An 18,504-nucleotide genomic window follows, 5' to 3' on the forward strand; every position below is an offset into this window, starting at 1 on the left:
GAAATTAAGGTCCTCATACAAAATCCTCTTCAGAGATGTTTTGGAAATGTTTAATATTTACATGCTGAATGTCTAGGAGACTGCAAAATTTATGCCCTTTCAGCCTGGATGTTTTCAGGCATTCGTATAGTCCTGGAGGACAGCCTGGAGATTTTCTGTTGAATGTTGTATCCGTCTTTCTAAATTTAGCGACCCACTAAAGAATTGTTTTCCAATTTGGGATGTCACCATTAAGATTAATGCTGAAATGCATTTGGAAGGTGCATTGTGTAGTGATGATGGATTTGTTGTTTTTGAAGAAAGCATGTTTCCAACTGAAAACTGGAATGGCCTATCAAAGGACCCCCAGCCCAACCCACTCGGCTGCCTCTACCTTGCACAATAACCTTGAGAAATGTGATACTTCATTTTGGCTCACCCTGGTATAAGGCAATAATATTTCAGACCACATCACATAACAAAACATATATGTGATTAGACTTGATGCCTACACTCTAGAGCATTTCACAAAATACTTTAAGAACTGCAGACTTTAGCCACAGGAGCGAATATTCTTATTGTGCTCATTTTGTTAATTTTTAACTGCTGTTTTGGAGTTGTTATCTAAATGATTAATTAAAGTGTTATGGTATTTAGGATTCCAATTCGATTCTGATGTTACTTTTCTGTTTCACTTTTATTTTTAATTTTTTAGAATTCTATCACATCATTTTCAGGCACCGTTTTGTTTTTTGTGGGTGCTGCCATTGTGGTACAGACTTTCCAGCACCATCGTAATAATCATGTTGGAGGTGGCTGCCTGTGGAATCAGCAGCACAAGGTCAGTTCCTTCTTACCCAAGTTAGATGGATTTTTTCAGCTGGAATCTTTCAAATGTTGTTATTTTTGGCTGCTATTTTGACAGTGATTTACAGTTTTGGTTGGCACGGTGGCGCAGTGTGTAGCGCTGCTGCCTCACAGTTAGGAGACCTGGGTTTGCTTCCCCGGTCCTCCCTGCGTGGTATTTTGCATGTTCTCCCCGTGTCTCCGTTGGTTTCCTCTGGGTGGTCCGGTTTCCTCCCACAGTCCAAAGACATGCAGGTTATGTGCACTGGCGATCCTAAATTGTCCCTAGTGTGTGCTTGATGTGTGGGTGTGTGTGTGAGCGTGCCCTGCAGTGGGCTGGCTCCCTGCCCGGGGTTTTTTTCCTGCCTTGCACTCTGTGTTGGCTGGGATTGACTCCAGCAGACCCCCGTGACCCTGTAGTTAGGATATAGCGGGTTGGATAATGGATGGATTTACAGTTTTGTTTTGGCTTGCAAACGGATTGATCTGATGTCCCTGGTGTTTTTCTGTCGTACATTTTATTTCTTGGTCTTAATTCAAACAATTTCTAATATTCTCTACCAGAACAGTGATTTATCTTCTAGAGCAGTGTTTCTCAAACTGTGGGACCGTGGAAGCCCAAGATAAGTTGTCAACAAAAGAAAAAAAAAAAAAAATTTAATCAGCTTTCATTTTAATATTAATATTTTAAGGGACTGCTGACTACAGATTTCAGGTCTGCACCCAATCAAACAGAGATTTTGTTCCTGCATATTGAGGAATTAAAACAACTCACATAAGTCCTGTTATGAGCAGATGAAAACCCTATCATACACTTCACACACATCAAGAAGTTCCTGGATTGCCCTGTAGCATCACCTACTCCAACCTCTTCTAATTTCTGTCTCACAAGATTCATTCCAAAATCCCAAACCAAACAGGAATGTTAAAATAACGTACAAATCAGATTTTCTGAAGTATTGATTTACTTTTACTATGAACTGTAGTGAGCAATGGCTGTTGTGCATTATCTGCGGTGTGGTGCTACCACAGGGGTGTCCAACCCTGGTCCTGGTGGTCCGCAGTGGCTGCTGGTTTTCATTCTAACCATCTTCTTAATTAGTAAGCTGTTTTGCTGCTGATTAACTTGTTTTGCCTTTGATTTAATTGACGTGACTCAGACCCCTCAGGTGTTTATTTTTCCTTAATGAGCAGCCAAACAATCATGAGACACAAAACAAGCCACCACATGACCAGCTAACTTGAAAATAAAGAAAGGTGAAAGTCTTTCATGTTGGTCTGCTCATGTCACCAAAATATCTTGACAGTGGTCTTAGAAAAAACAGAAAATCAACAGTCTGCTGTGGTAGAGCGAGAACAGCAATAAGTCATGATATTCAGTAACGGCTTTAATTAACAGCAAGAATTGGTTTATCATTAAGAGACTGGATGGAATGAAATTGGCTGGAGTTTGATGTTCTAATTTAGCTGGTCATCTATTGGCTCGTTTCACATCTCATTTCTGTTTGACTGCCATTCAATTTAGAGGACTGAATCCTTAAAAAAACAGGTCTCTTAAAATGAAGGGAAAAGGAGTCAATTAGCAGTGAAAACTGCTGGCTGATTAGGAAAAGGGTTAGAATGAAAACCTGTGGCCACTGCGGCCCACCAGGTCCGGAGTTGGACACCCCTGTGCTACCACATAATAGTATGAAGACGTACAAACTATAAAGACATTTGGAAACAAACACTACTTACAAAAGTAAATTGCTTGATTTTTTTAAATATGAGGCTTCACAAAAAACACTGTACTGTGTACTTTGTGCATTCTCTCATTACACATGGAACTGAAAAAATATAAAAAAGCACACGCAACTGCAGAACAGCTTATTTGGTTTATGTAATAGATTTGTGCACCAAAATCCTACATAAGCCAGCCAACTTCAACCTAAAACATATTCTTCTCTGTACTCTCTTCACTTACCCCTGATTTCAAAAACTTGTAAAAATTAGGCAAGCCTCAGGTACCAGTTAAAAACATAAAATGGACAAAAAAAATTGATTCAGTATTACACATCAATGTGTTTTGTTAATTTTGGATTAGTACTGTGTATTTCATCTATTACGCATACTGTAGTTAAAGGCCAAAAATGTATTTACTGTTATTTTTTAATGTATGCTATTTGGAGGGAATTCTGGCTAGTTTACATTAATATCACTGCTAATAAAGTATCATCACTTAACAAAAATGGATAAGACTGGGCCTTAAGGCCAAAAAGGTAGACAACCACTGTTCTAGTTAAAAGGGGGCCTCACTGGTCTTTGTGTTAAATATAGACTGAAGACACATTGCCTTTAGCATAGAAGTATCTAGCAGAAAATAGATGCAAATTATTTCTTTTTTCCTAACTAAATTTCTGTATTCATTTTCAGTGGTTAAGGTTAAGTATGTTTAGTACAGTAACTAGTACTTTCTTCAAATCCATAAAATACAAATTTAAGGGAAAGCCTAGAACTTCAAATTATGGGCTGTGCTAATGTCATAACCACTAGATAGCTGGCTAACAAGAAACAAAACAGCTACAAAAATCACATTACTGTATAAGATCTTGCCAAAATACAGTTCTGCGGAACAGAGCTCCTACTTAGTTTAGAGGTTTGGGTGCCTAAAGTACATAACAAATCAGCAAAAATGAACCTTATATATTTATTTAATCATCCATCTATTATCCAACCTGCTATATCCTAATTACAGGGTCACGGGGGTCTTCTGGAGCCAATCCCAGCCAACACAGGGGCGCAAGGCAGTAAACAAACCCCAGGCAGGGCGCCAGCCTGCCGCAGGGCACGCACACCCATACACCAAGCACACACTAGGGACAATTTAGGATCGCCAATCCACCTAACCTGCATGTCTTTGGACTGTGGGAGGAAACCCATGCAGACATGGGGAGAACATGCAAACTCCATGCAGGGAGGACCCGGGAAGTGAACCTGGGTCTCCTAACTGCAAGGCAGCAGCGCTCCCCACTGCGCCACCGTGCCCCCCTTTATTTAATCATTTATTACTGATTGAAGAACGCAGATCCACTTCTTTAAAAATAATAGCCCAGAATATCTTTATGATGTTTCAACCTCCAAATTTGCTTTATGCGGATAATACAATATCTTCCTCATTAGACAAAGATCCAGCAAATGTAATCATCCTACTATGCTAGGAATGCAAAATTTTAAATAGAAAATGAAGGGAAACAAAAAGGAAGCATGGTAAAAATCTATAGAAATTACACCAAAAAATGCCAATAAGTGTATCCTTAATAGGCCTTAATGGGACTGGCTGATGGATATTTTATTTCTACAAAAAGTTCCACAGATTCACCCCATAGATTTCTAAAAATATCTTCTCCAGCTTGAATTTGTGTTTTCCTATCCATCTTTGCCTTCCCATCATATGTTATGTTGGCTGTGCTTCACTTATATTTGCTGTAGAAATAAAATGACCAGAATGAGATCTGAACCCATGTATATGGTACTGTGAGTGATTTGCTGTGAACACTGCACAAACATGTTGTCATTTACTAAATTTGCATTTGCTAATATTTATAAAATATATTTGGAAAAAGTCAAAATACTTACTGTACTTACTTAACACAAATGCTTACTGAATATTTAAATAGACATTTCATTACATGAAAGTAAATGCCCCTGTATTTTCCTTTTGCTGTTTTAAATTTGTAAATCAGTACTCTAAGGCCATCTTCTGAAAAGAGCACTCTACGCAAGAATAAACCATATTTAATGGTATGTTGACTTGAACCTTCATTTCATTGTATTACAGAGCCCCAGTAGATTTGAATTGAATTGAACTGAACTTTACTGTCTGGCAATGCAGTTGCTAGGAATTTGTCCTGTTATTACAGTCATAAATATTGTATAATAATAGTAAAATGCAGTATTGACAGCATAATAATGAACATATTACATAATCATAACATATTATACAACAATAGTAATTAACACTATATACTGTACACAAAAACACAATTTATAGTATTACAATCATACTACATACAAAATTGGTCTTCACCAATAAACCTAAGTTCAATAAGAGTACTTGGAGAGTTGAGAATACAGTAGTGAATCAAAACTTCATATTGACCAGAGTAACTGCACTAGAAAAAAAATATTTATGTATAGTGCGGTGAGCTAGGTGAGTGTGGTCTTTAATTATATTGCCTGCTCACTTCCTGCACTTAAATGTAAAATGTATAGGTCCTGAACAGAGTCCACTCGCAGACCTACAATCTTTTCTACTGTCTGAACAGCATGCTGCAATTTATTTTTTGAATTAGCAGACGTATTGCCAATGCAGACCGTTATGGAGTTAGTCAGTATGTTTTCAATGGCAGCTCTGTAAAACTAGACCAACACTGATTGGGACAGGTAAAACTTTTTATTCTAACAAGGAAAAATAAAACATATACTATTGAGCTTTTTTGACAAGTGTCAAATAATGTATTAAGATATACTGTATTAAGATAAAGTATCCAAAAGTAATCAGTGTATGAATACCCATAAACATGTATTAAAATTGTTTTGCTTTTTGCTTTGTGTTTTTATTTTTCCTTTGATTTCTTTAATTCTTTGATTTTGGAGTAATATGTTGTTTATGTATATATATTTGCAGCTGAAGGTCCACAAAGGGAGAAAATGAATCACTTATCAAAAGTAGTTTTTTATTCCTGACTTTTCAACCCCTGCCAGGGGTCTTCATCAGAGGATAATGCTTAGACTTACAAGAATCAAAAGCAATATAGAGCAAAAAATTACGTTCTCTAAGTCAGTGTGATCGGGTTGGTATTGGGTGTAAAATCTTGTATATTATGAATATGTTATTCTTAAGTTTGCATAAGCTGGATTTATGTCCAAGTGTCTGTTGATGGCATTTTCATTTGATAACCAGGATTTGGCCATTTGGCCTTGAATTTTACTTGTACATTGTCCCAGTTAAATGTATGTCCTGTTGATTTAGTGTGCATATAGATCAATGATAGTGGGTCCTTTCTTCTGACGGCGTTGCGGTGTTCCTGTATACGTGTTGCGATTCTTTTTGAAGTTTGTCCAATGTATACCACTGAGCACGAACTGCATGGAATGCTGTATACAGCGTTTCGTGTTTCTGCTGTCGATTTCTTGTTTTCAGCATTGAAGGGGAGCATGCACAGATTTTTATGGGTATATATATATATATATATATATATATATATATATATATATATATATATATATATATATATATATATATATATATATATATATATACATATACGTCTATACTAATGAAAGACAAAGCCCTCACTGACTGACTGACTTACTCATCACTAATTCTCTAACTTTCCGTGAAGGTAGAAGGCTGAAATTTGGCAGGCTCATTCCTTACAGGTTACTTACAAAAGTTCATTTTGAAATTCTACAAGTAACGGTCATAACTGAATTCTACTTACGTACATATATAGATCTATAGCCTGCAGCTCGGTCGCCGTGTGAGGCGGAGTTGCATCCCCCATCACCACGCCGGCCACGTAGTTGCAGGCGTGGTGCCTATATTGCATCCCCCATCCCCACGTCTCCCAAGTAATTGACTGCCTGCCCATATAAGGCCGTCCGTCAGCAGCAATCCAAGCTGTGAGAAAAAAGTAAAAAGGAGGCGTGTCAGACGTTGTGGTACATTTTCTGATGCAGCTAGAAGGAAACAACTTTGTGACGCTGCCGCCAAATACTTGCAGAAAAATCCACAAGTTAATAGGCACGCTGTCGCTAAATACTCGCAGGCAAATCCACGAGTTCATAGAGATGCTGCCGCTAAATATTCGCAGGCAAATTTAATGCCGGGAATGCCTGTTAAACATCTTAGATTCACGAGTAGCGATTTGGGTGGTGAGATGTCTATCGAGGTGATCGCCATCGATCAAAGAACTGTCACTTACCGAGTGGTTTCCATGCCCGGAGATGCCGCCTGCCTTTCCCATTCTCTGTGTCACATATTGCAAGGCCATATCAGGCTCAATCTTGATATCCAGAGGAACATTGTGTCTTATGTATTGAATGACTGTGCCCTGTGTTGGCTGGGATATGCAGCGGCCCATCTTGTTTTTAACCATCTGAGACAGGCACATATCACTCCTTTCTTTAGATCACTACTTTGGTTCCCTGTAGCAGCACACATTAACTTCAAATCCCTGATTCTTGCCTACAAAGCAATCCATGTGTCAGCATATGAGTATATGGAGACACTGGTGAGGTGCTATGCTCCTTCTTGCCCACTCAGGTCTGCCAGTGAACAGCGGTTGGTGAAGCCGCCTCTGCGTGATATCAAGTCTCAATCCAAACTGCTGACTCCCTCAATATATTTAATAACCAATTGAAAACCCATCTGTTCTGCGAATATCTGTCTAGTTGACTGGGAGAAAAAAAATACTTTTTCTGTGATCTTTCATATTGTTGGTCAATTTGTTGTTACATAAATTAAAATTCCTCTATCAAATGTTAATCTATGATTGTAAATGTATAAGTTATTACATCCTTTCACTTGTGGCAATCAACTTTTGTTACCTGTCAACCTACACTTGCTGAACAAACAGGCCCTAGCCTAATGTTACTTGATGATGTTTGCCTCTTTTGTAAGTTACAAGCAAGCCTCTGCATAATGTCCTGGGCCAAGTGAATAGGTACAACTAAAATAAAAGAGCCATGCCTTAAACTTTATATTCTCTTTGGACCTTCTCTTTATGCACAAAGCAGTGGGTATACATTTTGTGAGCATACTCCAACAGCCAGGACATAATCTTCTAAGCACAATTAAATAACGCAGCCTTATAAACTTTTAAACTATTGTCCATATGACTGAATTAGCATAAATTATTAATGTAACAATGTAATAGTAATTAGAAAGCATGTTGAAAAACGCTGTAATAGATGAACAAACTGAAATAAATAAATCAAAACTGTTTCCATGGTTAAATGAACAACATTCTTTCATTTGTTCCTTTCTCAAACCAGAATATTTCAATAGAAGGTGATGATAGGCCAGAGACCTCCATAAAAGATCTGAGTACAAGGCAGGAGCTAACTATGTAATGAATATCTATTAGAGGTACATCATGTAAGTCTATCGTGAGATATACATATACTAATTCATATTGGTTCAATTTACAAATCAATCTTTCGGAAGAAAAGAGAACCCACATAGGCAAAGGATGAATGTTTAAATGTTGTGGCACGCGGCTGGGGGTGGTACCCAGCCAGGACGCCCAGGAGGACCGGAGGAGGGCTTGCGCGTCCTCCAGATCACGAGGGGGCAACAACCCTGGTTGAACTGGGGACCACGGGTGCAGAGCTTGGAAGCTCAACCCTGTAGGGGCCTGTGGCCACCGCCTGGGGGCGCCCTGGTGCCTGAAGAACCCTGGACCTCAGCACTTTCGCCACACCAGGAAGTGCTGGGGGGAAGAAGACTGGGGACACCCGGAGGGCTTCCAGATGCATAGCTGGCACTTCCGCCACACAGGGGAGTGTCCACAGTGGAGTGTTGGAGAGCAGCTCGAGCCCATCCGGGCTGCTATAAAAGGGGCCACCTCCCTTCATTCGAAGTCAAGAGTTGGGTGGAAGTGGACGAGAGACGAGAGAGAGAGAGGAGTGGAGGCGGCCAGAAGGAAGGCACTGGGAAAAGAGGCCTGGACTTTGGGGGATTGGTGCTGGAGGCACTGGATTTGTGCATGGACTTATAAACTGTTGTAAATATTGTACAGAATAAACGTGTGTGTTGGGTGATAAACCGTTGTCCTTCTGTCTGTGCCCGGGCCACGTTCCACAATGTATAGATTCTTTTTACTATTCAAACTGTGAAACTGAATATACTGGTTTTCCATTTTTTCTCCTGTAGTCTATAATTTAATAACTGTCATGAAGCTGAATTTTACAGTGAACTTAATATATGTGTGACACAGTACAAACAAGCATTAAAATAAAAAAAAACAGATTCTAAAGAAATATGTGTTCTTATTAGAATCATACACATTTTATCTGACCTACTACTAAGACACATTCCCAGACCATATTACAGCTAACTTTGAATAGAGACTCCTTCATGTTGAGCTGTTGTGTTTCTCAACTTAAGTGCAGTTAAGTCATAAAGCATGTAGTTTAGAGTGCATAAACTGAGAGTACTTTCATGATTTATAATGAGGCTTATGTTTAGATATAAGAGTTAAATCCCAAATCAGAATCATCCACATATGCCGGTGTCCACTCTTCCCAAACACAGAAACAACAAGAAAGCCGAGTTAAAATAGAAAACAGTTGTATTAGCAGAAATTAGTGTATGGTGTAGGTAATACAGAAGGCATATAAAAATAACACAACAAAAAATTAAAGACATGTGCCTTTTATGGTCCACCTGAACTACTGTATGTATGAACCCTACCTTTCCATGTAGGGTGGCTGGTCCATGTTCCACTTTAACTACCACAATGAAAATTTTTTTGTATACTTTTGCTTTCTTTTCCTGCAACCACAATGTTCACTCATCTTCCTGGGAGATGAGCCTTTGCCAGCTATTCAACTCCCAACTACAGCGTCTAGTGGGTACCATGATGGAAAGGACCCTAAAAGCTTGGCCAGATACTACTTTCAGGACAGGTCTGGAGATCACTTCTGAGGTCATGAATTGTCTTGAAAATGTTTGATTTCGTCCTTCTAGAGCCCCCAGTTGCCCACACTGCTAATACCCACCCCACCTTTAAAGAGTCTGGACAACCTTAGGACAATTTTCTTGTACAGTGATAAGCCAGCAGGCATTGATTATAACTTGTTGTGTATATCCAAAACAATTACTTCTGAAAATCCTTTCATTTCTGATATCTGGACCAGAATTTATTAAAGCCGAATTCATTTCCAGGACATTGTCCACCACATCATGTTTTCTGCCCATCAACCCAGAATCTGAATCTTTGACAATCTACCAGACTTAAGCACTAGATATGGTTATCCAGAATTTTCCACAGACTGTGCTGACTGAATTTGAGCTATTCAACTTTTTACTTACTGCTATTTTGCATTGTACACACTACTCCAATCTGAAAACTCACATCAAATAAATGGGTTTTCCAACTCGGGCCACCAACACTCTTTCATCTTTATCATCTTTGTTTAATTTGTCTAATATACGGTACATGTATATGAGTGGGTATGTGTGCGTGAACACAACCAGACTGGATATATTCTTATTTCCAGTTTTACTCACATATTCCAATATACAAATTCCTTAACATGCCTTGTACGTTTCCAAGTGACTATCCATTTGTATTTATTACATTATTCAACTCTATCTACTAGAACAGACAGCATACCTGCCGCATTTCTTTGTAACTGTGGTGCTTGAAGTCCAGATTGTCTGTGGTAGTGATTTCATTTCTTCTGTGATAATAATTATTTGGATCTAAAGAAAACAAAAAACAACAAAACTTTTATCTGTAAAAATACGAGTATGGCATAAATACAAACTTTAAAGCCTTTTTTTAATTTTTCCACTAATGCCAACATATTTCTTGTTATGTAAGACAACAGCCATGATATTAACCTGTCCTTGAGTGATCAAACTCCAGAAACGCTATTGCTAAACAATATTTCAGGCAAACAATGTACTGTAGTAATAGAAAAAAAAAAACACATTTCAGGTGGCTATTTTTAATCTTTCTATTAAAAACTATCACATCAATGATTGCTGCACATTTTAAAATCTTTCACTTCATATGTAAAACACAGATGCTGAATGTAATAAATTAGCAAGTGTAAACTAATACAGTAGTTTCATATTCAAGTTAAAAAAAAAGTATTTCAGATGGTATCATTCAAGAAGGTTATTTCCTATTTTATACACCCACTCATTGATGTCAAATGAGCAGAGAAACATTTGTTTTGCACAACAGCTGTCAAAAAAAATAACTAAAAAAATGCCCATATCATCAACATTAAATGCAGCCGATTTAATGACTTCTTTCTTTTTTTATGGGAAGTGGTCCTATTTATATGTGTGTCCACTAATATTTTTGAATGCACAAGCAAATGGACATGACACAATATAATAGTATCCAAAAATAGGAAGTGTCCCCTAATTCAATGAGAATATTATAAAGCTTAACTTGAAAATGTTTATAATTGTACTTAAAAACAATCTTGTATTTTAGGAAGAAAAATGAAGGCTACATTGTTAGCTCAGCATTAATTACCCGTATACACTGCTCATTAAAAATTAAACAGTTAATCAAAAGGAGTTACCACATATGTACCTATATCAGACATAGTCCTCACACCCTTTTGCATTCACAGGGAATTTTGTGAATATTACAGCCATTATTTACCCTTTCTTCATCCCTTCTGTTTATTCTACTTTAGTGATGTGAGAGCCCCATTGGCACTGAGTATAAATCATGAACTAAGTTCTTGACAGTCCTTGACCTAACACACAAGTCTTTGTGATGTGAGAAGAAAACCAGAATACCCAGAGAAAAACCACAGCAAGTGAACAATGTGTTAATCACCGGTTTGGCATCTGAACCCAGGGCTCTGAAACTGACAGGCATTAGCAACTACTACAATACCAATTTCTTTGTGACTATTAAATGATATTAGCCAACTGAAGAAGATTGCACAGACGCACAAGCTGCTAACATTTTTAAAAGAGCTTGATTACACATTAATTTGTGGAGCAGCCTGAGTCATAGTGAATTTATTCTCACTTTGATCATGCTAGTGCCAGGCCCTTCACACAGAGACTGTGAGGAAAAATAGATAAACAACTGTTTCTCACACAGCAATGAAAGAAAATCAGAGATGGAGTTTTGTGAATACAATTTTTTCTCTTTAATGTAGAAAAAAGAAAATCTTTGAGAGTGAATGCCAAGTTAACTGAAACGAAGCGTTCCATTTCTCTGCTCAGGAAATTGTAAATTGATGCAGGTAACAGTAAAATAAGTAGTAGCGTGATGAAGTGGCCTTTAGCCATACTTTAACTCTGTTTCCTATCCCTGCTGCAAAGCCAACAAAGAATTTTACTGGAATGCACAGTAATGTCTAGGAACTAAAACCTGGATGTTAATCAAGAAGGGATTCACGCCAGACAGGGCTTTATTAATGATCTTATACACAAATTATTTAGCAGTCTGGAAATATAGTTGCCGACATTCATCAAAGGAACAGAAGCCAGCTGGATACATGATCAGAGGACAGAAGAAAACTCTTTTGTGGTGTATTTGGGTGATATAGTGATTGATTACAGATAAGACAGGGTGCAGAAGTGTGAATGCATATTTAGTTAAAAACAATAAAAATGCATCTATGTTGTAAATTACTTGCAGTCTGCCACCTGTGAGCTCATCTTTGTAATATCTGGCTGATGCTTCTTTAGAGTTTTACAGTTACTGTATCTGTTATACTGTAACGTAATCCCCTTCCACTACCAATCCTGAAAAAAATGTGTTGATAAAACATGCAAAAGCTTTTATTACATTTGGGAAACACTAACAAAGAGGTGAAATCATGCAAAACAACCACCCTTACCTACTCACACCATTCATCAATTTACTGAAAAGGGATTGTACAATTACGGGGTCAGAGCCTGTCATTGAAGTATAAAGCAGGAAGTAACCCTGTAAGGGACACCAGCCTATCACAGGACACATTTACACTCACAAAAATAAGAAAAAGTATAGACACAAATAAAACTAATCTGCATGTCTTTAGGACATTGAAGAAAACAGAACAGCGTGTAGAAGAACCCACACAAAAATGAGAATGTTCAAACTCCACATCAACTGAACGTCTTTCTCCCATCACCAATTTTAAAGCAGATTCTTATTTATACAGCCAAATACCTTTTATTCATGCCTCCTAATTAAGAGTCATCTCTGTTTTCATAACTTGCCTCAGAGTCACTTTCATGTCAATGGTGTGGTGGTGGTAGATTTTATGAGACATTAAAATTAACTTTTCTTTATTCTAATCTTTATGGCTCAGACTTCAACTCACTAGCAGCTGCAGTTAGAAATGTCAAGCATCCCATATTTGCCTGCAGACCCTGAAGACCTTGGCTGCTTATCCGCACTCATTCAAGGATTTTATCTGTTATTCCAATTCCAATCCAATCCAGTTCCAATATAAATATGTCTTGTTTATTTTGTTTAAGAACATTTTGCTACTTTGTTACAAGTGTCATGAGAACTGTTTTAAATTGAGCTGCTGCTTCTGTCATGTAGTTCAGTAAATTTTTATATCTTCTTATATAATACGCTACCATGGCTGTCCGTTTGTCTGTCCAGGATTTTAAATCACCTATAGCTCGCAAACCGTTTGAACTATTGACCTGAAATTTGGTACACATATACTATGTAATGTCTACTATCTGCTTACGGGGTGAGGATTGACCTCCAAGGTTATTCCTCCTTTTATTTTTATTTTATTTTATTGTTGAATCAACTCTCAGCAGCGGCCTGCAGGGCGGCCATGCTGTGCATGTTTACGGGCGCCGTTTTCATTCCTACCACTTTCGCTGTCACTCTTCATATCTTAAATCATTCTTGAGGCAGATTGAAGACTTAAGTGCCAGCTTAACTGAAAAATTATGGAAAATGTACTAACTAATTGCAACACCAACACTGACATAATCAGTTTTAACACGAAAAGATGCAGATGAAAGAACAATAGAGGCGGGTCGCTAGGGTGGAGAAAAGAAGAGCTGCTCTGGAAGCACCAAGGGCATCAACCTCTGAACAAACAAATGCTAAACGTCAAGAGAAAGAGTATGAAAACTATAAATCAAGTGTATTCACTGCACGTTATCGTGCAGTGCACCGTTACTGGTATTTAATAAATTTCATGTCAATTGTAATTCTCATGTCATTAGAAAGCCTGTTGACTGGGTTTTCGTTTGAACATATTTAATCTACATATTCACTTTTCTGATGAGAAATGATCTCATTGCTTTTATAGAGGTGTACTGCTACACTTCTGCTCTGCTTGTGGTGACGGCTATCAGTAAAGGTGCTTTATGATTCAGTCTAAGGCTGAAGCTTGCTTCTTGGTCATGGGAAAAATTGACACAGTTGCCTTGTGGCTCCTAACTGTGTATAAAGGACTAAGGCCCAGCAACTATTTATCCAAAACATAGACAAGATTTCATAAGCTATACAGAGCTTGTGTTCAAAGATGCAAAGTTCTGTATGCAACCCTCTTTAGAACAGGTTAGAATAGACTAAAAAATATTAGTTGAATTTGTTTCTACCTTAAGTTTGTGAATAAACTGATATTACCTGTTCATCCATTCTTTGTAAATGCTTACTTCATTGAAGAATCGTGGCTGCTGGAGCCTCTCTTGCAGCATTTGGCATGACAGAGGCACAAAACCTGCAGGGAGCCCGTTCACTCACACACCAAAACTCACTCAATTTATTTGTTACAATTTAAACTAATATGCACCACTTTTGGATTTGACAGAAATAGAAGAAACCATAACAAAAGGAGCTATTAAAAGTTCTCTAATAATGAGACTTCACTAATGAGGCATACAAATCTGTTATATACCATAGAAAAATCAATTTAAAGTGAAGAAATATACAGCTGTAACTCTGTCTCCACAACCCTGAAGCAGATTGTAAGGTTTTGAAAATAGATGGCTAGACAGCTTTTTGGCAGGGTAGGTTTTTACAAAAACAAAAAAAAAAAAGATCCCATGCATATTTTCTGAGAGAAAAACAAACAGTTGATGCACTGTCTCTCATAACAAGAGCTGAAAGAAAGAAAAATAAATTGCTACTCTTTAATGAGTATCCAGAAAGTTATAGATGAATAACTGGGTTAATATGGGTGGTTGTCAAAGCAGATTTATTGGGTTACAAGTGGTATGATTTCTTAAAATGCAAATGGTCAAGCTTTCCTGATTAAACTGCAAAGGGCACAGTGCTGAAGATAGTAGCTTTGTCAGAAATGCAAGCTTAATATAATATAGAGCAAAAGTAAGTTTATTGGTAATTGGTAAAACATTTACAATCAAAACCTATTTATTAAATACTCACACCCGTAAGTATAAAAATCTGAAAAAAATCTGCAACTGCATTAATGAGAACATTACAAAGGCAATAAAGATATTCTATACATTAAACCAAAGAGTTGCTTCTGATAGAACTAATTTATTTCAAACAATGATCTGTCTTTTCATTTTCTGGATTCACTTTACCCAATTAAGCAATATCAGGAGCAAGCCAGGTCCAGAATTCATACCACTACATCACTTGTCACACTTGTACACACAGCTATACTCACTCATATCTGACAAATTTAATGTAACCAGTTAAAGGAATACTCACAGTTTTAAATGTTACTTATCCCATGTGGTTTGTAGCGATGGCCAAGAAAAATTTTCATCTCATGTTTTCATGCAGAATGGAGCTAACAAGTTTATGCTTTAATGCACCCATGTGGTGGTAATTAATGCTGGTTAAAAACAAATAGCATCATAATGTCCATGGAAAAATAAGAAAAACCACACGTTACTCGTGTCGCATTATCCACATCAGGTCCTCAAGTCTTATAATCAAAACGTGACCAATACATGCATGAAGACAGAACTTTTTGCAAATGTATCAAGGAAAAGGTGAGTCTTGAAAGGGCTTCCAAGCTGAGGACTACTTTTATTTAACTGGAGGAACTGATTTAATATTTTAGCAATAAATGTATGCATTTTGCACATTTTGAGTACAGGATTGGATGGCTTGACTTGGATTATGTGGCACGAGGGACATTAAATTTTTTTGTGCATGTTTTCATATTGTTTTCAAATGTTCAGCATTGGTCACCACATGCTTCTATTAAAGCATAAACTTTGTTAGTTCTGTTCTGCATTAAAACACAGATTAAAATTTTTCTCAGCCATCACTACAAACTACATGGGCTAAGTAACATTATAAAAAATATCATTTTTAGTGATGTATTCCTTTAACTTAACACACAACAGGATTCAAACCCAGACAGGATTCTGAAGTTGGAAGTCAGTAATACAAATCTCTGCCATCTGCCTTCCTTTGTTCTGCCTATAGTCTGCTTGCATTTTGTTTTTTCTGGGGTGGTCAGTGGTTGCTGCCCAGGAAGCTTGTCTGTATGAACATTTTCAACCTTGTTCAGTAATTGAGGAAGCATTTTGCTTTTCTTGTTAAAATTCCAATTTTTGGTTTTTATTATGTTTCTCCAGCTTTGGAGTATACTTGGTTTTGACCCTGAAGTTTGATTCTACTTTTGGTTTTAAAGTAAAAAATATTTTTAGGCATGACTTTATGATAAAAAACGTTCCCAGCTTTGTGTCTGACACTTATTCCAGTTAGCACTTAGACACCGGACCTGTGCAACCTTGCATGGAACATTATCTTCAGGCAGGCTCAAGGAAAATCTATATATACTATATTTGATTTTTATTTCCTATTTTGGCATATGACAACATATATGTCATCTAATAGCAGATATACGACACAATGCAGTAGTAGAATTAATAGTTTATCACTCTGCCATCAAAAGGGGGCTTGTTAATTTGGTAAAAAATACTATAAAAGCTTTAAAAGTTGCACACATGATAAGTGCCAAATACAATTAAAGTGCACTCATGAATAGTTTATTCATTTATGAGCATCATCCCTATCAATTATTAAAAGATTTACGTTACATATTAAGTGTCCAGTGTTGGCCTGGTAAAGTGCATGATGACTGTGTAGTTCCAATGGGTCTGGCTCATCTACAGTATATAACAACAATTTCTGCTGCCTTTGGGATGTAACAGTATTGTACTACTTTGCACTGATAACCAGCGCTGACCCAGTGAACTTAGGCTCATTTTGTCACTCTTTTAATTAGCTTGATATCTTTAGAAGCACTGATTACTTTGCCACACTTAGATACTGACAAAACTTCTGTTGTAGGTTGGCCTTTTTATAGTCTCCCCTGTCGCTGGCTGTGTAGATGGTCATCTGAATATTAGTCAGCTTGTTTAGACCAATATTCCGGTCTTGGCAATACTGCTGTTTTTATCTCCTGCCTCTGCCCTCTGCTGTTTGAATTACTTTTGCTCCACAGCTCCAATTGGGCAGCTTTCCCAGCAACCACTCCCAACTCCCAACTCCTCAGAGCAGTGAACAAAGTCTTTGAAATGGAGGAGTGGTCTTCTCTCCTGCTGCAGTTATATGACCAGTTTAACACGACACAGCTGTAGTTGGTGAAGGTAATGGACTGAAGCAGAGGTGTTGCACACTATATTGCTGGGTGGCAAAATCTTTTCTACCTAGTGGTAATATGTGGCCAGTTGCATGAGTTAAACCATCACTTCCCTGCATCCTGCCTTTACCCAATACACTATCTCGGACAACTGAGTTAGGATGGTGAACAGACCAGTCCCCTTTTCCACTGAGGGTTGTACACTCACACTAGATCACCAGGATATAGTGGGCTTTCTTGGTAGTAGCTGTTGCATGCCATCTTCTGCTGGCTGCTACCATTCATCAGACAGCCCTGAGGTAGTGTGGAGGACCTCAAAAATCTACTGCATGAACTGGTGTCCTGGAGTTGTGCTGATGTCATGCTCAGCGGGTGTCCTGAAAGCCAGGGTTATACAAATACTCAGCTCCCTCCCAAGCTTCAGCGTAGCAGGTTTGAAGCTGGTGACCTCCTGCACAGCAGAATGATAAGCCTACAGAACAGCAGGAGATGCTGGCCCTAGTCCTTCTCATGCGCAGACATTAAGATGGCGAACTAGGTGACCAGAGTCCTGTTAAATTTCTCCAAAGATCATTCCTTTGAGGGTGTAGCAGAATGGTGTGAGTCTTCTGGATCTGAGAAGCTGGCATATCTACTTCATTAGCCTTCATCATTCTGAGACAGCATTCAGCATTCCGTTACCTGCATTTGACACAGAAGTGCCAGCTGTCAACCATTTTCTTGCCTAGGACAGCTGGAACTGCCAACATAGTCAAAGATGGTTTAATCACACCTGTCACAGTTTTTTCTCAGATCTTTTCTTCTCCTATCTGGCATTTCGCAGGTGACAGGTAGTGTGAACAAAAATGAATTGGAGTAGCACTGCCAGTGTTGATACAGTGCTAGACTAGATCTATTTTGTTGCTGCCCTTATTACAACAAAATAATGTTTTATATGTGCTCCTCTAATAGGCTGTAAATCTGCTAGTATTGGTGTTCTCTTAAGTGAAATATACTGTGTTGCCACAAAATCAATACAGCTATTCTGGAGGTTGTATTCGGTAGGTGAACATTCAAGTTTTGGGGATCTGCTAACTAGTGTTGATATCTCTGACCATCTTATGCTGGGTGAAAATCATCATTAATATGAGTTTTTGCCAGTGCTGCTAACATGGTGAGGGCCTGAATGCTGATGGTGAAACCACACACTTATTTCTTATTTCAAAATTTGTGCTGCTAGAAGGCTTTTCTCTATTGTTCAAGGGTCATGCATAGGGGCTCAAAGTAAGATGCTCAATTGTAATTCACAGACATCTCTTCCCTACATCAGGATTTCCTCACCGGTGGCCAATTTCATGATCCACAGTGCAGTCCCCAACCTCTCCAGTGCTCCATGCTCTGTTCCCAGCAGTGACA

At 38.0% G+C, this 18,504-nt stretch overlaps 1 protein-coding gene across 1 annotated transcript in view; it reads right to left on the bottom strand.

The window, feature by feature from the left end:
* The window catches only part of LOC120539457 (inactive carboxypeptidase-like protein X2), a 360,659-nt gene that overhangs the window by 44,973 nt on the left and 297,182 nt on the right, over positions 1 to 18,504 (bottom strand). The window contains exon 7 of the mRNA XM_039769534.1: positions 10,209 to 10,297. Coding sequence (XP_039625468.1) covers positions 10,209 to 10,297 — 89 coding nt within the window. The remainder of the gene's footprint in view (positions 1 to 10,208; positions 10,298 to 18,504) is intronic.

The sequence above is a fragment of the Polypterus senegalus genome, chromosome 1 (assembly GCF_016835505.1).
Source record: "Polypterus senegalus isolate Bchr_013 chromosome 1, ASM1683550v1, whole genome shotgun sequence".
In the NCBI taxonomy this organism is placed as follows: Eukaryota; Metazoa; Chordata; class Cladistia; order Polypteriformes; family Polypteridae; genus Polypterus; species Polypterus senegalus.